The following is a 27,460-nucleotide window of genomic DNA, read 5'->3' on the forward strand; positions in this document are numbered from 1 at the left end:
TGTTTGTTTTTGAGGCGGAGTCTCTGTCGCCCCCGCTGGAGTGCAGTGGCTTGGATCTTGGCTCACTGCAACCTCCAAGACTCCCGGGTTCAAGTGATTCTCCTGCCTCAGCCTCCTGAGTAGCTGGGATTACCGGAGCGCGCCACGATGCCCGGCTAATTTTTGTATTTTTAGCAGAGACGGGTTTTCGCCATGTTGGCCAGGCTGGTTTCGAACTTCTGACCTCAAGTGATTCACCCGCCTCTGTCTCTCAAAGTGCTGAGAGTACAGGCGTGAGCCACCGCGCCCGGCCGATAGAAAACTTTTTTTGACCACAGTTCCACAATACTGATAGGTTTTATTCCCATAGTTATCCTAAATTTCCGGTCTTACCATATATTAATACTGTGTCCACATTACTGTAAGTTTAGGAAGAAAACATCTTGTGCAAAATGACCCTTTTAGAAAGGTATAGTCCCTCTCTGCCAATTTTGTTTTTCTTAAACATTCAACAAATCCAAGAATCTCCCCTGCCTGACTTAGTTTGAACTTAGTTTCAACAGGCCCACGGCCAACGTAGAAAAATCTTGCAGCGCCCGGGTTTGGGCTCAGCCAGAATTGGGAGAGGCACTTGCCCCTCCCAACTGGGTGAAAACTGGAACCTTTCCGAGTCCACGAGCCCAAGCCCCATCTCTTCCCAGAGCGCGCGCGCCCTCTGGCGCCTGAGCCGACTACTGGACGCGGTGGAGGCGTGAGATTCGGAGGCCCCCACCCCCCGCTCTGCGCTGGAGGCTCCAGGAGCCGCGAGGTCATCTGGTCTCAAATAACCTCAGGCGCCCCTGTGCAGGCCTCCCTAAACTCCTCGAGCTGCGCTCCCCACTCGTGCCACATCCCTCGTTCCGTAAGTATTGCTCCCGGAGTGACACAGTTGGCGTTAGAAGCGCGGTGGCCTCACTTGCCTGAGAGGGTCCTGGTTTTGCACCTTTTTCCGTGGCCCAGGAGGCTTGCCAGGCGCTCGCAGCAGTGAGCCGGGTGCTTGCATCTCAGAGAGCAGCCGAGCTCCTTTCCCTGGCCCCGTACCCGCGTGCAAGGGGACCTAGCCCCGGGAAGGGGAAGAACTTGTAATCGCTTGCAGCGGGACAATGTCGACTTTTGAACCTCTAACCACTAAGCAAACAACCCATGTGCTCTTGCTCCACTGTCCAAACAGGGTTTATTGACAGGCGTTTCACGGCAACGCATAGCAACCGCAGTGGCTAGGGGGCGGGCGTGTGGGCGCGGCCGGGGCGCGGGGAGACCTGCGGGGCACCGGGGCTCAGACCGGCCCTGACCCGGGACCCCTCGCCCAGCGGACCCGGACAAGGCTTCCTCCTCTGCCCGGCACCCCCCAACCCCGCGCCCCACACTCCTGCCTCTGGTTTCGAGGCCAGGCGCCCGCGGGCCGGGCCTCCGGAGCCCCTTTCCCAATCCTGGAGCTGTATACGCCACCCGGAAGGGCGGCGGAACTGGAGAGGTGCTGCAGAGGGTCTGTACCTCTTGCTGTCTCCCGGCTCTGCTCATCCTCCCCAACTGCCCTTAAGGCGCCTCCGTGGGCGCGCTGATTAGGCTCTCGGATGTTGGTGGGAAGATCGAAACGAAGGGCTAAGCGCCCCTCGCCCAGGTCCTGCCCGGAACGCTGAGCTCGGTGGCCTCCAAGATCAAAAATCTCAAAGACTGCACCCCGGTGCCCAGTGGATCGGCCAACTGACAAGCAACTGTCACTAAAAGGATCATTTTCTATTGGGTCTTGAAATCTTGTTTGTGGGGTGATTGGGTGGGAAGTGGGGCGCGGTCCGGGATAAGGAAACTGCGAGGACAGAAGAAAGTGGAGGTAGAAAGGGCTCACAGAAATGCCCAGTGATTTACAGAAGACTAAATTCATGGAAGTGCTGTCTTGGGAAAGTAGGGGGATTTTTAAGAAAAATTTAATGCTCACGTTTAACTAGCTGGGTTGTGGGGTGTCCTTAGGAGGGAGTCACTGCAGAAGGGAACTGCCTGCTGTTTGTAAAAAGCCTCCATGTGGATTTGGTGAGATGCTATGAGGGGGCCCTCTCACCCCCACCCCCCATAATTTCTGGCTGCTGGGAAGCAGCTGGCCATTCAGATGTGCATTTTGCCCAAAGGCACCCCCAGGAGAGCCACGCATTCCTAGGCTGGGCTCAGGCTTGGGGGCAGGGAAGGTCTCAGAACCTGCTCCTTCAGGCTTCTGATGCTCTGGGGTAAAATGAGCCTGTCCTGATAATCTCCACTCCCTCTCTGAATTTTCCAAATCAGCTCGCAAGCAAAGAAGATATTTCATTTCTTTAAAAAATAGTTGCAGACAAAATCTGAAGATAAATACAGAATCTGAAATCTGGAAAGCTCATTTATCTCTTTTTCTTTTTAGAAAAAATTCAACTGTGTTCAAATACTCCCCACTTCCCTTCACCATATCACTTCTTCCCCCCTGGATCCAGAAGGCTTTGAAAACTCTGGCTTGGATGTTACACAGACCAACAACCCAAACAGCAGCAACAACAACACAAACCCCCCAACCCCCTTCTTCATCAGCCCCAAGATTGTGAAAATGACAGGAAGTCCAGGCTGGCTCTGGCATTTATAGCACTGACATACATTCAGCCCAGAGAAGCTCTGGTGACAGGTTCTCTAAACAAGTCCCTGTTTGGGCCCCCTGGTCAGGCCTGGAGTCCAGTAACCACCCCTCATACCACACCCTGTGCATACACCAGCCAAGCCTTTCCTGGTCTGGGAAGGGAAGAGAAAAAAGACACAGGCCTCCTGGGGGTTCTGCAGTCTTTGGTCAGTCCAACTTTCTATCTTAGCTGCCTTTTTGGCTTCTGCAGTGTAAACCTTGCCTGCCCGGAGGCAGGAGGCCCAGCTGGACCTCCGAGGGCCATAAGCAGGCTGGCCTCAAGCTTGCTGTTCCCCTAAGTCCCTCTCTCCCCTCAGCTCTAGCCAGAGGTGCAGCGTGCAGATCTAGGATGAGAAGAGCTGGGGAGGAGGCTGAAGGCCTCGTTGGTGTGGTCGGTCCAGGCAATGCTTCTGCCAGTCCTAAATGAAGCCCAGTGGTGGCTCTCTGTCTCCTCAGTGGCAGAGAGAGCCGGATGGGAAAAAGTAAAAAATCTGGGAGAGTATATTTCTTGAGGCCCCAAATCCCACTTGTCTTACTCCCGGCTCCCATTTTTCCTCTGAGAGCCAGGTTTGTAGGTCTATGGCTGTGGGTGGAAGGGGAGGGGTCTCTCCTGAGGAGTTTTGCGAAGTCCACGCTCCTCATGGCTCAGCCTAGAATTGCTCTGCTGCTGCAGACCACTGTGGGTCACTGGGTGACAGTGGGGTTTAGCACCCCCCCAGTTGGCCCCAGAACCCCAGGGACAGAGCCAGGCACTGACGCTTGCAGGGAAGACACCGGACTCAAGGGCTCCTGGACACTTCTCAGAGGACCTGGCTGAGGCTGGGGAGGCTGTGGTGGCGGCGGAGGCGGCTGCGGCGGCTGCTGCTGCTGTTGCTGCTGCAACTTCTTCTTGTTGATTTTCCTTTCCTTCGCTCTGCGGTTCTGAAACCAAATTTTAACCTAGAAATGGAAAGGTGGAGAAAAGCACATGGTGGTGAAGATGCCAGGGAAAAGAGGAATAGTACCCAGCAGTATCATCAACATCTTCCGCTCCAACTACAGAACTCCAAGTCCTTCTAGAAGCTTTCCTTGGGCGTCCCCATAACAGCCCAGCCCTGGATCCGTTCTCAGGCCCAATTCAGCCTCATGGGGAAGAGTCTTCTTCCTTCCTTGCTCCCTGGGTTTGCTTTCAAAGCAACTTTTATCTACGCATTTACTGGAAAAGTGTAAAGTCTCAGAACCAAGGAAAACAGAAACTGCAAGGCCCTTTCTACACAGCAAAGGGAGGCCAGTGCTGGGTGGTGTACTTCAAATGGCAACCTTTGACCCCTCAAGGCTAAACTAAAATGTAATTTTCCTCACCTTAGAGCTGAAAATGAGATTTAATTGTGTGGCTTCCTGGCTGTGAAGTTGGCCTGTTTTTCTAGACGATATAAATAAAATGTTCATGAACCAAGTCTTGTCCCTCTAGTTTTTATGAGAGACTGAGTATTTTATTTAGTTTATTTTCTTAGGTACAGTGCTAGAAACAAAGAGAATAGGTCTTTAATATGTCTTTATAGACCCAAATGGAATTCTGGATTAAACTAACACCCCTGGCTTTTTTTCACACTTTCTATATCCCTCAAAAGAGAGAGAGAAAAAAAATCAACAACATCAAAAAAAGAGGACTAAAGGTAGAAGGGGACCTTTAAAAAAGTACTCCAGGGCCAGGCACAGTGGCTCACACCTGTAATCTCAGCACTCTGGGAGGCGGAGGCAGGTGGATTGCCTGAGGCCGGGAGTTGGAGACCAGTCTGACCAACATGGAGAAACCCCATCTCTACTAAAAATACAAAATTAGCCGGGTGCGGTGGCGCATGCCTGTAGTCCCAGCTACTTGGGAGGCTGAGGCAGGAGAATCGCTTCAACCCGGGAGACAGAGGTTGCAGGGAGCCGAGATCACGCCATTGCACTTCAGCCTGGGCAAAAAGAGCAAAACTACATCTTGGGGGGGACAAAAAGTACTCCAGGCCAGGCATGGTGGTTCACACCTGTAATCTCAGTACTTTAGGAGGTCAAGACAGGAGGATCACTTGGAGTTTGAGACCAACCTGGGCAAGATGGTGAGACCATCTCTGTAAAAAATTTAAACATTAGCCAGTCATGGTGGCTGGAGCCTGTAGTCCAAGCTAGTCAGGTGACTGAGGCAGGAGGATCCCTTCAGCTCAGGAAGTCAGGGCTACAGTCAGCTATGATTGTACCACTACACTCCAGTCTGGGCCACAAAGCAAGACCCCATCTCTATTTAAAAAAAAAAAAAAAAAGTGCTCCAAAGACGAATGCTTGCATCCTCCTGCTTCGGTCTCTCCACAGATTTAGATGGCCCCTGCAGCCAGATTTTCTAACTCTCATGGTCCTCTCCCAGGCAGTGGCCCGCCCGGAGGGAGCTAGGCGGTCCCCACCTGCCTCTCAGAGAGCCCCAGCGTGGCGGCCAGCTCGGCTTTCCTCCGGATGGTGATGTAGCGGCTGTAGTGAAACTCCTTCTCCAGCTCCAGCCGCTGGTGGTCCGTGTACACCACTCGGTATTTGTCTTTCGTCCTGGTTTTCACTGTGGAGGAAGGAGAAGTGAGGGCTGAGAACTGCAAGGCAGCCCATCAGTCATGGGTAATGACAAACCTCCCTAACCCAGGGACATTTCTCTTCCTCCACCACCCCGGGGGGCCCGGGTTTGGCTGGTTCCTGCCAAGTCTGACAAGACCCCCCAGAGGGTCCTGTGGGGGGAGGGTGTGAGGCTAGTGGAGGCAACTAAACTAACCTTGGTATTAAGTGGTTTTTAAAAATTAAGAAAAGTGGAAACCTAATTCACACAGAAGATAACAGAATGTAACCACCCTTTCAGTAAACCAAATACAGTACTGGCATATATTTGACACCAGCGGAAAGGGGGCAGGGTGAAGTGGTCAGGATCCTGGAAACATCTAGATTTCCAGGTCTAACAGAGATGGAAGCCCACCCCGAAAACAGCTGTCATTGTGGGCACATGTTGTAGAGGAGGTATGGGGGTTACTTCTTTGCTTTACTACAAGTGGAAAGCAGGGTACAGGAGCTGACAAGTCGCCGGAATCATCCCCCAGACACACCAGGCCCATCTGGTGGAATTCTGAGCTGGGCTCTGGCAGAGGGAACAGGCAGCAAACCCCTCCAGCTAGGGACACTTTATACCTGCCCAATCCAGGTTTGGCGTTTGGTACTTTTTCTTTTTTGACCCTCCATTTATTCCTGCTGCAAACCTGGCCAGAGTTATCCTGACCAGTGATCTATGCTCATTGGATTGAGTCAACATATTAAATCCTAGATTGATTGTTTTACTGAAGGGCCTTGACAAATAGTGTCCACAATGTTGGAGCAGGCCCGAGCCTGGCGTCTCCACCAGGTCTGTCTTGGCTCAGCCCTTGGCAGAGCCCTGGTCAGAAGCTGTTCTCTCTGGCTCCCTCCCACTTTTGGGTCTTCTTGCAGCTGAACAGGTTCAATCTCCCAGTGCCCAGTCCCACAGAAAGATCTGAAGGGCCTGGGAGTTGCCTGGAGGTGTTTAATGTCCCGCAGGCTGACTTTGTTCAGGTAAAACCCTTTGCAAACCACAACAAAAGCGTCCTGGGAAGATACAGGCCTGATCAGAGGGAGCTCCCCCGAGCCGCTGAAAGGGGAACACAGCCGCAAACAATGCAGGACAAGGCGATCTTATCAAAGAAAAGCCCTTTCAATGCCTTAATAACAACCACATTCTGTTTGAATTACCACTACTGAGCAAATGGCGGCCCTGGCTTTCATCCCCCTCCCCGCCAGGCGTATTAACATAAACACGGCCCTGCAGGCGCATTTGAATGGCCCGACCCCGCGCCTGCTATGAAAGTAAGGGGAACTAACGCGACTTTCTCCGCCGTGAACGCTCGGACACGCGTGACCGCCTCAAACCCACTCCAGGCCATTGGTACTCGCACCTTTTTACAGATGAGGAAATGGAGAATCAGACCAGGTCACGCAGATAGCATCAGGCGGGGTTGGCACCGGAGCCTGACTGGAGCCACAGAGGACACCCCCGGAGCTGGGGCTCAGGGCAGTTCCCTCAGCCGAACACCCCAGGAGGGAGACTCGCCTGGAAGTACCTCGGAGCGACCCTTGCTCGGGTGCTGCCCCTTCAGTGTCCCAGACGGGCCGGGCAAGGCGATGACCAGACCCTGTACGCTCTTCGGCCCGCGCCCCACACCCCCTGGGAACCTAGGAGCGGGGCTGTGGAGGGGTGGGATGAGAGGGACTTGTCAGAATTCATTATTGACTGCGAAAGTCACCACCCTCTTTCCGGGCCCTAAAAGAGACAATGGCAGGGCCGGGAAGGTGTATATCAAAGCAGGCCGGGCCGCGTCCCCCCCATCCACCCCTTGACAGATGACGCTCCGCAGAGGAGCCTGGCTCCGGCCAGCGGGCTGCGGCCACCCCACATTAACATCACAAGGGCACCCGGCGCCGACTGCGGCCTTGCCACCTCGGCGCAGGACTTCACATCTGCTGACCTCGCGGCCTGGGCTCTGGCGGCTTCCCTCCCGCCTTCTTCCCGGCCCGCACCCCGCGGCCACTCTCCCGGGACACGCAAAAGTCTTCCTTAGGGCGTGCGCGACCTCCGCCACCGCTCCCCAGACATGCGCCGTAGAAAGTGGGTCTTTGGGAGCCAGGATCTGGGGGCCCCTGCCAGGAGGAAGGCGCCTCCTCTTGGAGAAGGGACCAAACCAAAGCTCTGCGGCCCACCCGAGGCTGATCTGTGGCCTTCTCCCCGGACGGCCGCATTCCCACCAGGACTCTCCCTAGCATGTGCACAGTGACGCAGAAACCGATGCCCAGAAGCAGCCCCTAAAGGGCGCTTTGATTTATACTAGCTATAATTGGCTATAAACTTCTGCCAAGTGCCCATAACCAGCGTGCCTGCCCAATTGGGGCAGCAAGGAGCGAAGCAAGAAAAGCGGAAGCGCTGAGGGCTGTGGAAAGACTTGATGAAATAAAGGGGGCACTCAACTAGGACTCTCCCCACCGCACTTCCTTGCCACCTCTAGGCACACTCGAACACCAGAAGGGGCAGACCCGGAGTCAATGAGCCCCACAGTCCGGCAAACCTAGGATCTTTTTCACATGCACACACACACTCACAGACATCCCTGACACCCTTTAAAGGAAGCTGTGGGAAAATGACCCCTACCTGGAGCAGCGGCTTAATTTCCACCAGGGTTTCCTCCCCGTCTCCCTGCTCTCTCCGCAGACGACTGCCCCTCGGTTTCTTGCCCCTACCCCTCCAGCTTTTGCTTGAAATGACCCCTTCACAGGTCAGAGGTTCAGAGACGGGGCGCGCCCCCGTCGCCTTAGCAGCTGGGGCCAGCACCTTCTTCCCAGCGACAGCAGCTCTACCTGGTCTGTCTGCTCGCTGTACCTTGAATTGGCCTGAATGGCCAAACACTGTCCCACGCACAGCCTAGCCGTCCCCCGACACCCCCCACCCCTCTCCAGGTCAATTCTCTTATTAGATGGCTCAGATGGGGAAAGAGAGAGCGGAAAGAAATGGCCTAGATCTAGCCCAAGAAGGTTCGAGCCTCCCTCTCTCCTCCGCGGCCAGGAGCCACGCAAGCAATGCAGGCGGCAGCAAGTGGGGGAGGACGCGATTCTGCCCGCGTCCAGCAGTGCTCACGCCGACATTCCCTAGAGCTTCCCGAAGATGTCCCGGGGTTGCGAATGAGGAGCTATTGAAAAGAGGACGCCTGAACACGGTGTTGTGAGACTCATAATATTCATTCCCAGGCTCTGTAGGTCAGAGAAGCCTCGAGGGTCCAGAGGCCCCCGAATTTGTTCCCGGACCGTGTCCCTCCTGGCGCGGAGCTCCCAGACAGCCCGGGACGCCCCTGTGCGTAACGGACGGGCGGACGCGCAGCAGCCAGTGGCTCTGCCCGCGCCTTCCCAAGCAGGGTCCGGCAGGGCGCAGCCTCGGCTTACCTTGGCTGCCGAGGGACTGCTGCGTCGGCTTCCGCATCCACTCGCACAGGTTCCGCCGCTGGCCGCCGGGGGACAGCTGCTCGGCAGCAGCGGTGGCGGCGGGCCCAGGAGGGCCGGGGTTGAGCGTTTGCAGCAACCCAGAAGCGCAGGAAGGCGCGGCGGCCGGGTGGTGCGGGTGGTGATGCGCGTGGTGGTGCGGGTGGTAGTCAGCGGGGCTGCTGTAGCCCATGGTGGCGGCCGGGGAGCCCCCGTTGAGGCCGTGAGCCACGGCGTTGGCGGCGGCCGCGGCGCCTCCGGGCGCGTAGCCATTCCAGTCCTCCCGGAGTGGGGCGCCGTACGCTGCCGGCCAAGACGGCCCTGGGGACTGCGCGCTGTCCAAGTTCGCTGCCGCTGCAGCCGCGGCCGCCACGTGGTAACCGCCGTAGTCCGGGTATTGCGGGGGGCTGACGAAGTTCTGCGGCGCCAGGTTGAGGCCGCCAGAGTGGCGTACGGAGCTAGGGTACATGCTCACGTCCTTGTCCAGGAGGTAGCTCACGTACATGGTGGCGAGGGCCCGGGAGCAGACCTCACCATGCTGCCTGGGGACGGACGCTGGAGGCTGCCGGGGGGCACGAAGGGAAAGGGGCGAGGGGGCTCGAGGAGCGGCGGGTGGCTGCGCCCCAGCCTGCGGTGCTCTGCTGGCTCCTCGCGGCGCTTCTGCCTCCGAGGCGGTCCCTCCCTCTGGCCTGCCTCCTCCCTCCCTCTCTTTCTTCCTTCTTTCCTCCCACCTCCTTCCCACTAGGCTGCAGAGGCGGGGAAGACCCGCCACAGGCTGGCGTGCGGAGCCCCAGGCCGGCGGCCTTCCGTGATTAACGAGTGTTTACAAGACTCTATTAGTAATGACACAGACACCAATGGTTGGAGACGTCGAGGCGCAGCGCGCACTCAACGCACAACCCCCTGAAACATAATTTGCATTTTAAAAGATAAGGGGGGGGGAGGTTCGTGAGAGGGCAGCGACCTGATCACAGCTAAATATTCAAACCTTTATTGTTAAGAGCTTCCTCCTTCCAACCTGGTGCACTTTAACCTCCAATCACAGGTTCAAAGAATGAAATCAAGAGACTTACAAAAGACAGGGGAAGAGAAAAGTCTATCTTGGTGGGAATCTGAGCTTGGAGACAGGAGCAGTAGTTGTTTATGCATTTGCAGGGAAGGGGGCGGTCAAGAAACTCCTTCTGTCCCAAAGAGAAAAGAAAAGAGAAACCATTGCTTTGATGAGAACGTTTCTGACCAACCTGGTAGGTGACAAGCAGAGAGCCCTAAGAGATGGGCCATTCCTTCCCGCCCTGTGCTCCTGGCCGGGACGACTGCAGCCCTAAACAACTGTCACCTCCAATCAGTTATTTTCTTGCCCAAGGAAATTACTCGCCCTCCGTACAAGATAAATTATGATCCGAGATTCAGGCTGCATCTCTGACTTCATCTTACCTTTGAGATTTGAGTTAAAGCGATTTATTGATAAACGTTTACATTCAAGAATCAAAAGTTTTAAACTACAAAAGTAATGGGCATGTGGTAGAAGTTAGGCTAGTGGTTATTGGCGTGCATAAGGAGGCGAACTAGGGGATCGCTGGTAACGCTGTTTCTTAGGCTGCTGGTTACATGGAGTGTCAGTTTGTGAAAATTCATTGAGCTACACTTGTATTTTTCTTATACTTGCATAAGTGGTTAACAATGAAGGAAAAGAGAATTTCTGCTAATACTTACCTAGGTATTTATGTGTCTTACATCATACCTATATCTTTAAAACTCTTTGTCCTTTACAAAGTGAAACATTCTCCTAAGAAATTTATTTTTCATCTCCAGGAGATCACAAGGCAACTCAGGGCCGTTATTAACGATTGTTAATGAAAAGCTCTGAGTTGAGAAAGGATCTCTCTCGGTTTGGGAAGCGCTGCGGCCAAGGGGCCTAGGGCTGGGAGCGACCGCCTTGGGGACCGAAGCCGCGCAGCCGGGAATCGGGAGCTACCCCGACAGGAGCGCGGAGGCGGCGAGATTCGGCTCTCGCGCGCGCCCAACTGGGTTTCAACAACAGCGTGGAGTGGGCCTGCGGCCGCCGTTCACCTCCTATACCAGCCTTTGACAGCGCTGCCAGATTCGGGAATGAGGATCACTGCGGCGAGGCCCGGCGGGCTGGGCAGCCTGACTCGGTGGCTTTGAGCGCTCTCAGAACCCGCGGGCGCTCGCGGCACTCCTGGAGACCTGCACTTGTCTGTTATTGTCAAGCGTTTCACTCGGATATTTGTCACCATCGCCTTCATCCTGTCATTTCTGGGGTGCTCTCCAGTGTCGTTTATCTCCCTTGAGCCTCACATCCCCCTAGGATTTAGAACAAAACCTAGGAGGTGTTTTTATCCTCCCCATTTTACAGGTGACAACCAGCAAGTTGCCTCTGCAGACACACCTGAAAACGATCAGAACTAACCTAGGGCTGCGGGATCCCCTGTTTTTGGTTCCTCCCACCCTTTGTGTTTGTAAGGAAGAAGGCTAAAAATGAGGGTGGTGGGGTACTCAGGGGCCAAGGAGCTGTGTACTCAAGAGGTGGGAGACCGAGCTGGTCCTCCTGGGGGACTTCCAGGGCCTGGCCTGGACAGCCGAGTGTCATCGGACTTCCAGAGAAATAAAACCGGATGTAAATTGCAAACCCCGTTACAAAACCCAAATCATTGAGAGAAGGGCAGTAGGGGAGGTCCACAGACCTGATGGGGCGGGAATGTGGGAGGTTAAGTGGTGGGCACTTCGAACTTTTGATCTAGCAAACATCTTCCTCCTCTTCCTGGAGACACAATTCCCCTTTCCATCCCCCACATTCCCCCCTTCCCAGGCCTGAGCTCTGGAAGCCGAGGCTGAGGCTCCAGCCTATGTCTTCGGAATGCGGGCATTCTTTGGAACAATCACTTTATTAGGGACAGCCATTCCCTCCTCCCTGCGGTGGCCGCTTCCTGCGTTTTTATGGCCCAGGCTGCCGGCCTCTGGCTAATTGTCCCCATTTTCCAGCTGTGTCTCTGTGCTGTGCCCTGAAGAAATGGCTCTGGCCTGCTCATCCAACTGCTTTGGGAGCGGGCAGGGCTGCTGTGGTCCCTCAGGTCAAGCCAGGCCCCAGAGCAGGCCAAGCCACAGGGAAGCCTGAGGCTCTCTTGGAGTGCTCCAGCCATGGAAAGGAAATCATTGTGAAAACGAACATTTCCCTCACTGCAAAAATGGGTCTCCTTAGCAATGGCATGGCACAGCTGTGGTCCCAGGGTCTAGACTGTTTGGTGAGGGGAAAGGAGCTGGTAAATGATGTCCTTGGACAAGCTTCTCAGAATGTACGCATCCCTGTACATCCAGGTTGCTCTCAGCCAGGAGAGGGCCCAGCTGGGTCCCTGAAAAGGCAGGGTTGTGGGAACAGTCAGAGAGGGGTAGAAGGTGGCTGACAAAACTCTAGGAGCCTGGTCATCTTTGCTGTTAGAGAGTCCTGGCCCCTAGCAGTTTGGTGCCCCATGACTGGCTCTGCTCAGGGGCAGCCTCTCCAGCCTCTCCAGCTTCTAAGCGCAGGCCTGTGTCCCTGGGAGGAAGCAGAAGCCACCCACATCAGGGCTCCATGCAGGGCTTTCTTAGTCCTAGGCCCCAGGTGCTTGGCAGCTTTCTTAGGAGCCTTTTGGCCTGCACTGAGCAGCCCGCCGGAAGGGAAGGGGGGTGGTCATTCTTGACCCCCTGATGCCAGAGGTGCCCTTCCACCCTGTAAGTCCTTCTGCTGGGCCAGAGAAGCCTGCAGCAACTCACTCTGGGAGAGGCAAACTTGTTTGGGAAGCTCGGGCCTGCGGTTGGCCTGCGGCTGAAACTGCAACTCCACAAAGCCAGAGCTAGAGCTGACATCTAAGGCAGAAAAGGGTGGGGGGAAAAAGAGACCCTGGTAAATGAAGCAACAGTAGAACTGCAGGAGTGGCCACGATCAGGTTATCAAAAGGACGCCTCTGTTACTGACAGTGTAGGGGCCATTCCACATTCTTCAGAAAGGGACCAGGCACGCAGGATCCTGGCTGGTGGCAAGGGCAGGGGCCACAAAGGGGGTGGGATGCAGGAGGCTGCTGGAAGGGCAGGCTGCCCCTCCAGGAGGACGAAACACTCCTTAAATCCAGACAGCATTGACACAGCTCCCTCCCTGCTCAAAGGTCCTAGTATTTGCTCTGACTAAGGGGACCCTGCTCTGCCTGATAATTGTGGCTCCTGGAAACTGGGGAGCCCAGTGACTAACATAGCCCAGTTAGGGCAGGCCATCTCTACCCACCTTAGCATGTAAGTTGATTTTCTGAATCTTTTTTAGATTGTCCAGCCAGGCACAGGGGCTCACACCTGTAATCCCAGCACTTTAGGAGGCTGAGGCAGGAGGATCACTTGAGCCCAGGAAAGCGAGACCTTATCTGTATAAAAAAAATTTAAAAATTAGCTGGGTGTGGTGATGTGCACCTATAGCCTCAGCTTCTTGGGAGGCTGAGGTTGGAGGATGGCTTGAGCCCAGGAGTTCGAGGTTACAGTGAGTTATGGTTGCGCCACTGCACTGTAGCCTGGGTGACAGAGGGAGACCCTGTCTCTAAAAAATTTTTTTTAATTTGAAAAAAGGACAATAAAATTATCCAATACCTTCTATACCTTGCACAGGAAACTCTTACCTTGCATTGACCTGAATTCCAAGGATAATTAAGGAGTGAAAAGGAAGAGAATGTCAGCTGACAAAATTATGCAGCTTGACCATCTATACGACTGTGGAAAAACAGCTCAATCTCTACTCAATTCGGAGTTTAGGGAGTCTTTCAGCCATTGCACTCAATCAGCCATCTACTCACACAAAGAAAGGCTCAGTAATGGTTCGTTTGACCCCAACAACCCTGTCTTGCCCTGCCACAGCCCACTCAGCTAACATCTCTGGGAAGGAAATCAATGACACTGTCCTTTCTGTAGGGCCTCCCCAGAGTCCGCCACCTGTCCGGCCCTATCAGGCCACAATGGATCCCAACATGTCCACCCTGAACAGCAGGGAGGGACCACAGCTGCCCACAGCCACCCAGGCTTCATTCACAGCAGCAGATGTGTCCTTGCCCAGTGGAGTGAAGCATGTTTTCTTCCCAGGCAAACTGGGTGTCTGACCCTCTCTACCTGAGGAAAGGTTTCTGAATTAATGGGAGGTCATGTGGGCTAACATGTTACCACTCAGGGACTAGGCTGCAGGAGAATGCGATGAGAAAAGCCAGCTGTTTTACGTTTGTTGTGAACAGACCACCAAGTTTCTGATCCAAGGCAAGGAACACTTTTTTTTTTCTTTTTTTTAAATTTATGCTTCTCTATCCAAAATATATTCTCACATCCAAGAGATCAAGGAAAATTAAGAGCCTCAGGAGAAAGGGTAATATTTGGGTACAGAAATCTGGTTTGGTACATTGGGTAAAAGTTAGGCAAATAAATAGTCGTTGCCCATTTTCTTCCTTTCTTCTGAAACTAGGGCCTGTGAACACTGTTTGGGCATTGTATAACACATTCTGTATGGTGGGTGAGGACAGAGGATGATTTAAATCCACAAAAGGGAGGGACTTGGAGGTCTCAAAGATTGGTGTCCCTACTGGGAACCAGGACTTCCAACCCAAAGGAAACTTCTTGATGCTAGGATCCCAGGCTTCTCAGGCAGCACCAGCCAACTGTTACCACGTGGTCTTGGAGTGGAGAGCTTTCAATGAACATTTGTTCACTCACCATTGTCTCGTGCCTGGAATGACCTTTGTTTGCCACATGAAAATATGTTCCTAGGAAGTCCTACAGGGTAAGTTTCATGTGGCTAAGGGAAGGAGCTTAAATAAGGCTCTGCTCTTCTTGAGTTACTGGGCCCATTGGCTGGCTGCATTCCCTGGAGGGGAGCCAGGGGTCTTAAAGTATGTTTAACCTTTCTATTTTACAAAGGTGAACCCAAGGCCCAGAGAGGTTAGATGATTTTCCCCAAGTTGCACAGCTAGCTGTTCAAGTCCCTTAAAGTAAATGAGCTGCAGTATGTGCGTTCTTTGCAACCCATAGTGATCTGCATAGATGTTTATTATTACTACAGCTGCTGGTGCCACCTGGAAACATTGAACCCCACTGCAAAACCAACTAGCACAAGTTAGAGATTCCCATTTTCCCAATCCCACCCCCCACACCAAATAGTACCAGAACAATCAGGTTCTGCTATTGCTACAGTTCTGACCACACTCCATGCCCTATGTCTTTCACAGGCACCCCACAACTGTGGTTTATTCATTTATTGCATGAATTTCCCATAAATTCCATCCCAGATTTTTCTCCAGTTGACAAAGATGGTATCCATCTACTTTTGTCTCACAGTAAATACTTCCTTAGAAGAACTCCTCTTGGGCCGGGCACCGTGGCTCACGCCTGTAATCCCAGCACTTTGGGAGGCTGAGGTGGGTGGATCACGAGGTCAGGAGTTTGAGACCAGCCTGGCCAACACGGTGAAACCCCGTCTCTACTAAAAATACAAAAATTAGCTGGGAGTGGAGGTGCACGCCTGTAATTCCAGCTACTTGGGAGGCTGAGGCAGGAGAATCACTTGTAGCCAGGAGGCGGAGTTGGCAGTGAGCTGAGATCTCACCATTGCACTCCAGCCTGGGCAACAGGGTGAGATTCCGTCTCAAAAGAAGAAGAGGAAGAGGAAGAGGAAGAGGAAGAAGAAGAAGAAGAAGAAGAAGAAGAAGAAGAAGAAGAAGAAGAAGAAGAAGAAGAAGAAGAAGAAGAACTCCTCTCTGTTTTTGAGTCAGAACTGATATCCTGTGGCTAATCTCTAGAAATGTGTCATATTTAAAATGGGTAAAGATTATGTATAGAATTTATGTTGCCCTTTTCCCTTCCTTCCTTCCTTCCAATTTTAGTGTCCGTAGACATCTTTTGGGCTCACAGACCAAAATGCCTACCTTTCTGGATTAATAAAGAGGAGGCCCCATTACGTATTCCAGTTAAGTTACACAGGTGAGTGACAAGCCCGGGTCGGTTCCTGAGTTCTTATCCGGAGTTGCGCTCTTCCATCCCTTTACTGGGAGCGTTCTCCTGCCGGGGCTTGGACATTTCCAAGGGAAGTGAAAATCCGCAAAGCCGCCCCCACTTCGTAAGGGACTGTGCCTGGAGGGTCGTCGATTTATAGAAATTGAAATCAGCTCCTTGCTTTCCAACTCTTCTTGGCCTTGCCACCGTGATTGGTTTTGTTTTCTTTGCGTTTTTAACGAATTAGTAAGTAAAATATTAGTTGTTCACCCTGAAATCTGCCCTAAGCACTTCCGTACCCCCTGAAACTCGCTGGGTGCGCCCCGGGCTGTCCCTTCCCTGAGCAGCAGGGCCTAGAGTCAATGTGCGATGATTGCTGCACAAGCTGGGGTCCACGCGGCCGGGGCTCCTCTCCCGCCTCGGGCGCACAAGAGGCCAGAAAGCGGAAAGTGGCTCTGCCAGGCCAAGGCAGAGAGAAACCCAGAGCATATCGTTATTTGAGCCAAGAGCAAGCTGCCGGAGAGAACTGCCCTGCCAGGCCGCCACAGGTGACTTGCCCACGCGAGCCACGGCCTCTGCGCAGAGCTCCTCCCGAAGGCGAGAGTCAGAGCCACCCGCGGGTTTGGTCCGGGCTCTTCCCAGCCGGGCGCCCACACCCCGCGTCCTGCGCTAGCCTTCGCGGCTGCTTATGCTCAGGTGTTTCAGAAGAGGCGCCGCGCAGCTCCAGCACCTTCTAAAGGGACAGACTCAGCATCTGCCCCCATCTGCATCGCTTCCCTCAGGAATAAACCATTTTCCGGACAAGCTTTGAACTGTTGAAATGTAACTGTGTAATTGGAGACAACAGGGTCGTCTCTGGGAGGATCTGAGCTCATCTACGCTCATGCGGGGAACCCAGCCCTGGTGGGATCTGTGCATCTCACATGAGCTTCTTTACATAAAGAACACAGACTCTGCATTTGGGGCCTGGTTTATCTAAGCTTGGGTTTACCCCCAGCTTTGGGACAGGGTGCCTGACTACAGTGGGTTATTCTGAGTCTTAGGCCCCGCCTGTGGTATTTGGATCCTGGGTCAGAAAATCCTGTTCACCAAGCAGCAAGTTAATGTGTATGTCAGGAAATCCCCAGGTTACCCTGGCTAGAGAGAGGCAGGTGTCTGGCCCAGGCCTAGGACCCCACCATTGCTGCAGGGTCCCAAAAAATAGGAGCGAGCCATGGAAATTTCTTCATGGTGTGCACCCGGTTCTCCTACACCCAGAGATGGTGTCTAGCTACAAGCCCCGGGACGCTGGTAGCACAGCCCGATTTCCTGGCACCTGCCCCACTACCAGCTTCTCTTTCCTTCAGCCTTACCACAGCAGGAAACACTGTAAGATGGAAACGGGAAAAGGGATTCCTTGCCTAAAATTCCTAGTGCTCCAGGAATGATTTATTTCTATGGAAAATCAGCCCCAGAACCAAGGGTGCAGCCACGCAGCTCTTTATGGAAAGGTTTCCTTGCTGCTGTTGTTGCTGCTGCTGCTGCTGCTGCTGCTAACCCTGGACACCGTTGGTGACTAATGGAAGCTCTTTGTCTTCAAAAGGGCCACCTCTGGCCTTCGCCTGTTACCTTGTCTTTGTTGGGGAGACCATGGGTGTTTCGTTTCTCCTCTGCCAATAGAAGCCTAAGTAGTATTTGTTGGGGCTCTTTACACCTTCCGTGTGTGGGGGATGGTGGGAGTGTGGGCGGGTGGTAGAATGTGGTGGGCTCCTCCGCAGGATGCTAATGTACTTTCCCCCAGTGGACAGTCTGGCTGCTGGTGCAGGAGGCTGCCCAGCCTAATAGGGGTCTGAAACACCAGGGCTGACAAGCAAAGATTTCTAGGGGCACTTCCCTCCGTATAGTTGACACTGCAATCTCGCTTCATTCTGGGGTCCAAATACCCAGCGCTGCTCAATGAGTGTTATTCTTTTAATAATTGGTGGGTTTCCCGGGGCAGTCGAGCCAACTCCCAAAGGCCGACCTCCGGGAGAGATCTTCAGGCCCGTCCAGCGTGGACGCCCCCTGGCCCCCCGCCTTTTAGGAGCGATGGCTGCAGCTATTCCGTCCGTCCCCACGGGACGCCTTCCCAACGCCAGCCCTTCGGAGGGCTCTCCCCGGCCCACCGCCTCCCTCCCGCGGCTTCCCCGACTCCCCATGCCGGACCGAGGCCAGCGTTTGACTTTCCTGGCTCCCAGTCTGCTCCCCTAGTGCCCAAGAGCGAGAACACCGCTTCCGCTCACATGTAAAGGTCGGGTGCAGCAAATGAAGTGGGAAAAGAGAAAACAAACAGACAAACCGCTGTGGCATAAAAGATTCCTTTTCCGTCCGTTTTGCTTTGCAGTTCGGGCTTAGCAGGAGAGGGTTGGGGAGAACTGGATAAACGCTTTGGAATCCACAAAGGCCGGTGGTGTCGGGGGCCGCAAAGGGAGTGAAGAATTGAAGCAGTGAGCTGGATAAATCCGGGGCAAAGCACTAAACAATATGGATATTTCGGCAACGCGTGCGCGTGTGGGTGGGTGGACAAAAGGACTCATTACTCCTATGATTGCCTCAATTCTCCACTTCCTTTGTGCACGTGTATGAACGCTGTTCCAGGCCCCAGTCCGCCTCCCGCCCAGGACGCACAGCTCCGGGCCGTGGCCCCCAAGCGTCCGGTTGTGCCTCCCTGGTCCCTGGCCCGCGCGGCAGCTACAGCTTGGCCGCGTCGGCGCGGAGGAGGTCGGCCAGGCGCAGGCTGCCGATCTTCTTCACCTCGCCCAGAGCGGTGCGCAGCTCCTGCGCGGACGGGCAGAGCAGACGGCGCGCCAGCTCACGCGACACCGCCGCCCGGTCGCTGAAGCGCGCGGCCAGCACGAAGGGGAAGCCGAAGCGCGCGCGGTACTGCGCATTGAGCTCCGCCAGCCGGAGCCTCTCGTCCGTGCCCAGGCTCGTCAGGCCCGCGGCGCTCTGTTCCCGCTGCGACTCGGCCGTGAGCGTGCCCCGCCGCAGCTCACTGCCCGCCAGGTCCGGGTGGCAGCGCAGGATGCCCTCCTGGCCTGCGGAGAAGCACAGACACAGGCGGGAGCGCGTCACCGCGCCCGCTCCGCACCGCGCACTCGAAGGGGCGCGTAGGCCGAGCCCGGCCCCCCTGCCCCGCCCCGCCCCAAAGAAGGCTGCGGGAGGGTGAAGTAGAGTCCCCAGGCAGTGATGTCCTGGCGGCGCAGGGACGTCCTTGGCGCGCCCCTCTAACAAGTCCTGGACCTTGCGCTTCTCGGTCCCCACCACATTCGGTCGGGACCAGGATCCAGGGGCGGGGCGGGAAGTGACACGTTTGTCTTTTGAGACCTTGGGTCAAGAAGAGCGGAGGAGAGAGAGGGCGGCCGCTGAGGCTCGGAATTTACGACTAGGTCGGGAGGGAGCAGAGACGCGATAAGGAGCCTGAGTTTTTCCTATCTTTCAAAGTCCTTTGCTCTCAGGGGGGGCTTTGATGTCTAAAGGGGCCGGACGCAAAGGCCTGAAGACTTCCTGCAAAAGCTCTGGAATGGGTTTCGTTCTGCTCCAAAGGAGAACGGACAGGGGCGGGGTGCATCCATAGGGACAACATCCACGGGGCTCGGCAAATAAAAGCCCTGGATTTTGTGACCCTAAGTGTGAGTTCTGGGTTTCTGGAATCAGGCATCCAAAGAGCCTTGCAGATGATTAACTGCAAAGAAACCCACCTCTAGCCAGAGTTCCACAGCCCTTTGAATGAAAGTGGCTTTCCTCTATTTAGGAAATTGCACCCACCCATCCCCCACCGGCCCGGGGCTTATTCCCCTTCTCCGACTGTAGATTCCAGAGGCCCCAGAGAACAGCGTTTACTTGAAGGAAAGCTTTGCATAATCTCCTAGGCCTAAAATTGAAAAACTCTGGCGAGTTACCTGCGATTTTCAGTCCCAGGGATTTCCCGGAGTTAGCGCTGGGCAACCATCTTGCTCAGCGCTCTAAAGTGAAAATCAGAATCCTCGGGGCGAGGCAAGATTCCAGATATGGTGAGCAGGGCGCCATGATTTGTAAAATGCGGGTGACGCCTAACTTGCTGAAAAGTTGTGAGGATTAGAGACAATTCATTCACTTAAAACACATCCTAATACCTAGTAAACAGAAACAGTCATTATTAGTCGTAGTAAACCCAGTGGAACTGGACTGAGGCGCCTCAGAAAGTACCTGTCTCTGTATCTCAGTAAAGCGGTTGTCCGCCTCTGGCGCTGGGAATAGACGTGGAATCTGTTGGAAAAGGCGCGCATGTAAAACACCATTCAATGAATTTTATCTCAAAGGAGCTGAAAATTAAACTCCCTGTAAGGTAGACGTCCTCTTTCTTAAACTTATTGTTTCTGTGTAATAAAAAGATGATTGATACTGCACCATTTAACTCAGGAACTAATTTCTCCCTGAAAGACACGGAGAACCGGGGGTAACATCCCCATATAAGGGATGATTCAGTGAAGGCTCAAAAAGAACTAGTGACCTGCCTAGGGTCACTCACCACACTGCACCTGGACCCTCTACTCCCAATCACAGGCGTTTTCAGGGCACGGCTGCCCCTGCAAGGTTAAGGAAAGTTCAAAACGAAAGTCATGTCACCAATAATCCCATCCCTCTAACACCACTTTGTGTGTGTGTGTGTGTGTGTTTTCAAGACAGCTCTGTCACCCAGGATGGAGTGAAGTGGGGCGATCTCGGCTCACTGCAACCTCTGCCTCCCGGGTTCAAGCGATCCTCCCGACTCGGCCTCCTAAAGTGCTGGAATTACAGGTGTGAGCCACCGAGCCGGCCTAACAGCACTGTGGTAGAGCCCTTCTCGTGGGTATCCTGCCCCTGGGGCACTGCAAACAGGGACGGGTCTTTCCCGCTTCCCGCGTCCAGCCCCGTCCGGGTAGTGCGAAAATATGAGAGTTAAATTCCCCACCTGAGGGAGCAGCCCCAGCCCTGGGCCCGGGGTTGGTCGTGCCACGCGTCCACTTGCCCGGCCTGGGGAACCGAGCTCAGCTCCCGCCCGGATCCCCTCCGCGCTCAACCAGGCCCAGGACTGCAACCTGCCTGGGCTGCGGAGGAGGGGAAAATGCGAGTCTTGGGCGGCTGGACCTTCCGCGCCTGCTCCTCAAGTGTTCAGAGTTTCAGAGCAGCCGCTAGGTCCCCCGTCCAGTCAGGGGACTTCCATCCTCCCCAAGCTGCAAGGGAGGTCACTGGAGGGAGGCCGGGGGAGGTGGTTGCTGGTGGGAGGCCCGGGCACGGGGTCTGTCCTCTTGCCGCCCCCACCAGGCTCCCCGCACAGGCCGCGCAGCAGAGGGAGGCGGCGGCGTCCCGCCAACCGTGCGCACGCCTGGACCCCTTCTTGCCCTTGGTGCCCTCGCATCTCGCTTCTCACTCTCTAGAGTTTGTCTCCCGCTTGGAAAGGCCCCCCGGGGTTAATGTTTGCCTAGAACTGAGCATGAGTTTTCCACACTTGCAGCGGCGAGAAGAGAAAAGACACAGATAAACTAACAGAGCAAAGGGCAGAAGAAAAGAGACTAAAAAGGAGAAACTGGAATTTACTCTCTGTCTCTCAGCCGTCTCTCTCTCTCTCTCTCTCTCTCTCTCTCCCCCCCCCGCTTTCTCTGTCGTTCAGCTGCGCCTAACAAGAAAAAGGTGTGAGGAATCAGGTAGAGGATGGTAGCTCAGAAGAAACACAGCCTACCTCACCTGGCCAGATATCCCATCTTCATTGCCCCAAACTACTGGACCCTTGAGTAAGTACATCGGGAATGGTGCCTACTGTGCCCACTGCCCTGCAGCAAGGACCCAGTTCCCTGCCAGTGACAGCATGCTATCCCTAAGCTGTGCCCATGAGCCCCAGTGGGAGACTGGAGACTGGGAGAGTAGGTGCTATCTCCCTGCCTCCGTTCCTCAGTGTCCCCCACCTGGAAGCCCAGGCGCTGGCCAGGCGGGTCAGACAGCCCGTGGTTCACAGGGAATCTAAGTGTTGCCCATTCTTCAGTCTTTCTTGAAATTCTGGGCTTACCTCCTAAGCCATTGGCGTGTCACGTCTATAGATGTAGGTGTGAATGTGTGTTATTTGCTGGGACCACAGGACCTGAAATTTTGCACCTAGAATAATTCCTAGCACAGAGCAGACACTCATTATTCAATGGAGAGGAACAGGGTAGGCAACTGTGGCCATGGAAGCCCAGAATCCCATAACAGTCCAACTGCCTCCTGGTCCACACCCAGTGGTGTCTGGGTATGTTCTTATCCCTGGTACAATGGACAATCTGTTCTTCCTATGGAAGGCCAACCCCTCCATTTGTGTTCTTGAAGCTGGCTCTCCTTTCTTGTCAAAGACTTTGCTTCTGCAATTTCAAATACCTATTTCTGCATTCCCACACCGCTTACCCTTATCAATGTGCAAACATGCCTTAGAATCACCCATCCCATAAACAATATTAACATTCTCTCTTGATTCCCTGTTTCCCTCTTGTTTCTCCCTATTTCTCTGCTCCTCCTTACAGAAAAGACCTTAAAGGAGTTATCTCCTGGCCTCTCCACTTCCTCACCTCCATTTCCAGGCTCACGCTGTCAAGCTTCGAGCCGCTGTACCAGCTGATCTGTACTCATTAAGGACATCTTGCCTGAGCCCAAAGACCAATGCCTGACCTCTTCTTTCTCAGCCTCTCCAGACCATGTCACCTGGTTGGCCCTCTCTCCTTAAAAAATGACCATAAATGGCCGGGTGCAGTGGCTCACACCTGGCATCCCAGCACTTCGGGAGGCCGAGGCAGGTGGATCATGAGGTCAGGAGTTCGAGACCAGCCTGCCCAACATGGTGAAATCTCGTCTCTGCTGCAAATACAAAAATTAGCTGGGTGTAGTTGCACGCACCTGTAATCCCAGCTACTCAAGGCAGGAAAACTGCTTGAACCCGGGAGGCGGAGGTTACAGTGAGCCGAGATCGTGCCACTGCACTCCAACCTGGGTGACAGAACAAGATTCTGTCTCAAAAACAATGACTACCACTTACCTTCAGAGACACCCTTTGCCTACTTTCATCTTGCTCTCCCAAAGAGGTCACTAGCACAGAAGTACCACAAGACTCAGTACCCACATCTCGTCCCTTCGCTATTTACACCAATGTACTTGCTAAGTGCCCTCAACCAGTCCTATGGTTTGAAATGCCATCCATTCTTTGATGACAGCCAGATATAGTTGAACTCTCAGTGTTTCACCAAGCTTCTCTGTTTTGATGCAACTGAGCAGTCAGTATTTTCATCTGGATGATTTTTGGGAACCTCAGACTCAGCAAGCTCTTTCCTCCATCCTGTCTTCTCAACTCTAAGTCTTCCTCCACTCAGAAAATGGCACCACAAGCCACCCAGTGGCTCAGACTGAAAACAGGAGTGACCATTCAGTTTTGTTTCTGATCTGCCTTCCGCCATCAAATCCATTTTTTTTTTTTTTTTTTTTTGAGACGGAGTCTCGCTCTGTCGCCCAGGCTGGAGTGCAGTGGCCCGATCTCAGCTCACTGCAAGCTCCGCCTCCCGGGTTCACACCATTCTCCTGCCTCAGCCTCCCGAGTAGCTGGGACTACAGGCGCCCACCACCTCGCCCGGCTAGTTTTTTTTTTGTATTTTTAGTAGAGACGGGGTTTCACCATGTTAGCCAGGATGGTCTCGATCTCCTGACCTAGTGATCCGCCCGTCTCGGCCTCCCAAAGTGCTGGGATTACAGGCTTGAGCCACCGCGCCTGGCCTAAATCCATTTTTTAAAAAATCCTGTTGACTCCAACTGTAAGCCCTATTCTGAGAATCCAGTCGCATCTCTCCATCTCTGCTGCTACAACCACAGTCCAAGCAACCTCATCTCTTACTCTTACTACTGCAGCGGCCCCTCGACCTGGCCCCCTGCATCTGACATAGCCCCCACATCACCATCCTAAAGCATAAACCCCAGTGACCCACTGCAAATGGAGAAGCAAGCTCCTTATTAGACCTAAGCAACTTTACATGATCGGGCCCTTGCTGCCTCTTCCTCACATCCTTCCACTCCTTACTATTTTCCAACTACCTTGATCTTTCTGTGCCCCCAAAATGTCAAGTTCATCCTGGTCTCAGGTTCCTTTGCCTTTTTTTGTTTTTGAGACGGAGTCTCATCCTGTCACCCAGGCTGGAGTGCAGTGGTGTGATCTCGGCTCACTGCAACCTCCATCTTCCAGGTTCAAGTGATTCTCTTGACTCAGTCTCCAGAGTAGCTAGGATTACAGGTGTGCGCTACCATGCCCAGCTAATTTTGTATTTTTAGTAGAGACTGGGTTTCACCATGTTGGCCAGACTGGTCTCCAACTCCTGACCTCAAGTGATTCACCTGCCTCATCCTCCCAAAGTGCTGGGATTACAGGCATGAGGCACCGCACCCTTTTAGGTTCCTTTTCTAAGAGTGGCCTCATCCTAGATTTCAGCTACTTATTTCTCATCGTTCAGTCTTAAATTTTAACCTCCTAAGAAAGACCTCCGTTATTACATATTTTCTGCCATATTGCGTATATTTTTTTCTGAGAATTTCTAGAACCTGAAATAATGGTATTTTTAAAGTTAATTCTGTCTCTCTTCACTAGAATGTAAGCTCATTTAAGGCAAGGACTTGTCTTGGCCACTACCCCATTCCCAGTGCCCACGACAATCCCTGGGGCACAGTGGGCACTCAGTGAGTATTTTTTGACCAACACAGCACTTTTGGTAAGGAGCGTTTGTTTTTGTTTTTGTTTTTTGACTGAATAAACAAACATATTTTAATAGCTTGATCTAAAACCTTCATAGCCTGTATTATAAGGAACTTATTAGTACCCAACACCATTCATTCCACAAAAATGTTATTTAATAAGCATAAAGTAATAAATTGTGGCATTACTATAATTCTGAAAGGCACAGAGATGTACTTTTTTTTTTTTTTTCTTTTGAGACAGGGTTCTTGCTCTGTCATCCAGGCTGGTGTGCAGTGGTGCAATCATGGCTCACTGTGGCCTCAACCTTCTGGGCTCAAGCAATCCTCCAACCTCAGACTCCCAAAGTGCTGGGATTACAGGTGTGAGTCACCATAGCCAGTGGAAATGCACAGTTAATTAACTCTTATGAAAGTTGTATTGCTTTTTAATTTTATAGCACAAATCCGTCCTGAATTTGTTCAGGTTAGTGCATGTGTGTTTCAACTTTCTTCCCTTTACTAGTTGTCAGTTCTCTTTCCTGGAAAACCTTTGCCTCATCTTTAATCTATAGGAACTGAGTGGCTGGAAAAGGTACTTTGCCCAATAGCACTAGAGCTCAATATTAATCCTGGACTGCCACCTACTGGCCAATAATCATCATAGCAGAACCTAAACGGACTCAACCTTAGTCTAGAAACCCAATTTTGTTTTCTGTTAATGGTGGAGGTTTTTCTTCAGTCACCAAAACAAATACGTGACTAGGTAGACCACTGTAACTTGAACGTCTCTCTAAGGTACCTTAGTTTTAGGATTCAAAGAATCTATTTCACCCAGTTTGTTTCTTACTATCCAAAGGATAAAGCTGGACTGTAATAAATCCCATTTTAAGGCTAGGTGTGGTGGCTCACGCCTGTAATCCCAGCACTTTGGGAGGCTGAGGTGGGTGGATCACAAGGTCAGGAGATCGAGACCATCCTGGCTAACAAGGTGAAACCCCATCTCTAGTAAAAATACAAAAATTAGCGGGGCCTGGTGGTGTGTGCCTGTAGTCCCAGCTACTAGGGAGGCTGAGGCAGGAGAATCGCTTGAACCCGGGAGGCAGAGGTTGTAGTGAGCTGAGATTGTGCCACTGCACTGAAGCCTGGATGACAGAGCGAGACTCCTTCTCAAAAAAACAAATGAACAAACAAACAAAAAACCCATTTTATTGGATTTTTTTGATAAATAAAAATTATATGTATTTATGGTGTGCAACTTGATGTTTTCCATATATGTATACATTGTGAAATGATGAAGTCAAGCTTTCTAATATATCTATCACCTCACATATTTATCATTTTTTGGTAGTAAGAACATTTAAAATCTACTCTCTTGAAGGTGGGGCAAGGTGGCTCACATCTGTAACCCCAGCACTTTGGGAGGCCAAGGTGGGTAGATCACTTGAGGTCAGGAATTTGAGACCAGCCTGGCCAACATGATGAAACCCTATCTCTACTAAAAATAGAAAAGTTAGCTTGGCATGGTGGCGGGTGCCTGTAATCCCACCTACTAGGGAGGCTAAGGCGGGAGAATCGCTTGAACCCGGGAGGGTGAGGATGCAGTGAGCCAAGATGGTGCCACTGCACTCTAGCCTGGGTGAGTGAGACTCTGCCTCAATTTAAAAAAAAAAATTTTTTTAAAGCCTACTCTCTTGGCAATTTCCAAGTATAAAAAGATTATTATTGACTATAGTCACCATGCTGTGAAATAGATCATTTTATTTGATTATTTAAACAATAAAACATGGGGCCTAGAACATCAAGCATTTATGTTAATCAAATACATTAGTGGATAAATGAATGAAAACCCTAAAAACTGTTTCTAGACTTTGTTTCTCATTGTCTGGAAAAAGCCTTCAAAACCTGTTGGGTTGACTCCCAGTTCTGCCACTTTCTTCACAAGCTGTTGGGTTGACCCTCAGGGTTATTAGAATTCCAGTCCTGCCACTTTCTAGTAGTGTGTCCTTGCTCAAGTTACTTAATCTCTGTGTGCCTCAGTCTTCCCATCGGTAAAACTGGGGGCAATAATAATACTATTCCTTATTTTATAGGGACATTAGAGGATTAAATGAGTCAGCAAGTGCAAAGTTTTCGGAAAAGTGCCTGAAACACACCAGGAGTAAAAGTTCAATACATTTTAGCTATTTGTTATTGTTATTGTCACTATTGATAACATCACTTATCTACTGTCACTGAGATGTTAAGATGAGGAGTTGCCGCCAGACAGCTTTGAGGCCCCCAGCTGCCCCAGACAAGTGCAGAACTGAGAGGCAGCCTTCACCACAGGGAGCTCCTCCCCAGAACCGTGTCTACTGCAGACGCCAACAACTGTCCAGGGGGCCCAAACCCCCTCCAGCCATTTTGTCCACTGACCTACCACTAAAGTCACCCAGTTAAAATGTGTGGGGGAGAGGGGAATGCCAGAATCCCCATTTTTCAACATCACCTTGGAAATGTCATGCATTCATTCAGCAAACCTTGATTAAGTCCCAATATCCGGTTCAGTCTATGATCTGGGATTCTGACACTAGCCAGGAGACAGAGGTTTCATCAAGTCACGGGGGCATCAAAACAAGCCTCGGGAGTGGGGGTAGCCCACGTTCAGTGCTGTCCACACACCACTGTGCTCAGGGCCCTGACTGGATTGACCTGTAGCTAGAACCTCTGGCCAGACGGGTTGTGGGGAGTGTTGGTGAGAAATAAGATGAAAATGGAGAAATTTTTATGTTTTCATCAAAGTTCTGGACACAGAGTAATAAAGCCCCCAAAATGTGTGTTAAATAACTAGCCAAGGCCGGGCGCGGTGGCTCAAGCCTGTAATCCCAGCACTTTGGGAGGCCGAGGCGGGTGGATCACAAGGTCAGGAGATCGAGACCATCCTGGCTAACATGGTGAAACCCCGTCTCTACTAAAAATACAAAAAACTAGCCGGGCGAGGTGGCGGGCGCCTGTAGTCCCAGCTACTCCGGAGGCTGAGGCGGGAGAATGGCGTGAACCCGGGGGGCGGAGCTTGCAGTGAGC

General features: G+C 52.7%; 3 protein-coding genes across 4 annotated transcripts in view; all 3 read right to left on the bottom strand.

The window, feature by feature from the left end:
* Nucleotides 1-1,173: 1,173 nt before the first annotated feature.
* Nucleotides 1,174-1,967, bottom strand: LOC112610852. Its single transcript, XM_025364416.1, has one exon. It carries the CDS (start codon nucleotides 1,898-1,900, stop codon nucleotides 1,295-1,297), a length of 606 nt encoding a protein of 201 aa, XP_025220201.1. The 5' UTR covers nucleotides 1,901-1,967; the 3' UTR covers nucleotides 1,174-1,294.
* CDX2 (caudal type homeobox 2) lies at nucleotides 1,174-9,544 on the bottom strand. 2 transcript variants are annotated; one of them, XM_025364413.1, is made up of 3 exons: nucleotides 8,642-9,544; nucleotides 5,078-5,219; nucleotides 1,174-3,589 (listed from the first exon to the last, which is right to left on the bottom strand). In XM_025364413.1, the coding sequence occupies exons 1-3, from the start codon at nucleotides 9,180-9,182 to the stop codon at nucleotides 3,451-3,453; spliced, it is 822 nt and encodes a 273-aa protein (XP_025220198.1). In that variant the 5' UTR covers nucleotides 9,183-9,544; the 3' UTR covers nucleotides 1,174-3,450. The 2 variants fall into 2 exon arrangements, with proteins under 2 accessions (XP_025220198.1, XP_025220197.1); XM_025364412.1 differs by having other exon boundaries at nucleotides 5,074-5,219.
* An 8,850-nt stretch (nucleotides 9,545-18,394) lies between these two features.
* Nucleotides 18,395-27,460, bottom strand: part of URAD (ureidoimidazoline (2-oxo-4-hydroxy-4-carboxy-5-) decarboxylase) — an 11,524-nt gene continuing 2,458 nt past the window's right edge. The window contains exon 2 of the mRNA XM_025364417.1: nucleotides 18,395-18,741. Within this exon, the coding sequence (XP_025220202.1) occupies nucleotides 18,395-18,741 (347 nt within the window). The remainder of the gene's footprint in view (nucleotides 18,742-27,460) is intronic.

Source organism: Theropithecus gelada, chromosome 17 (assembly GCF_003255815.1).
Source record: "Theropithecus gelada isolate Dixy chromosome 17, Tgel_1.0, whole genome shotgun sequence".
Lineage (NCBI taxonomy): Eukaryota > Metazoa > Chordata > Mammalia > Primates > Cercopithecidae > Theropithecus > Theropithecus gelada.

Bases quoted from the DNA above. Each gene is read 5' to 3' on its own strand.
- CDX2 (XM_025364412.1), bottom strand. From the start codon at position 9,182: ATGTACGTGAGCTACCTCCTGGACAAGGACGTGAGCATGTACCCTAGC. The intron at 5,220-8,641 runs GTAAGCCGAGGC...CTTCCTCCACAG, and splicing joins GCAGTCCCTCGGCAGCCAAG to TGAAAACCAGGACGAAAGAC. The intron at 3,590-5,073 runs GTGGGGACCGCC...TTCCATTTCTAG, and splicing joins TGGGGCTCTCTGAGAGGCAG to GTTAAAATTTGGTTTCAGAA.
- LOC112610852 (XM_025364416.1), bottom strand. From the start codon at position 1,900: ATGAATTTAGTCTTCTGTAAATCACTGGGCATTTCTGTGAGCCCTTTC.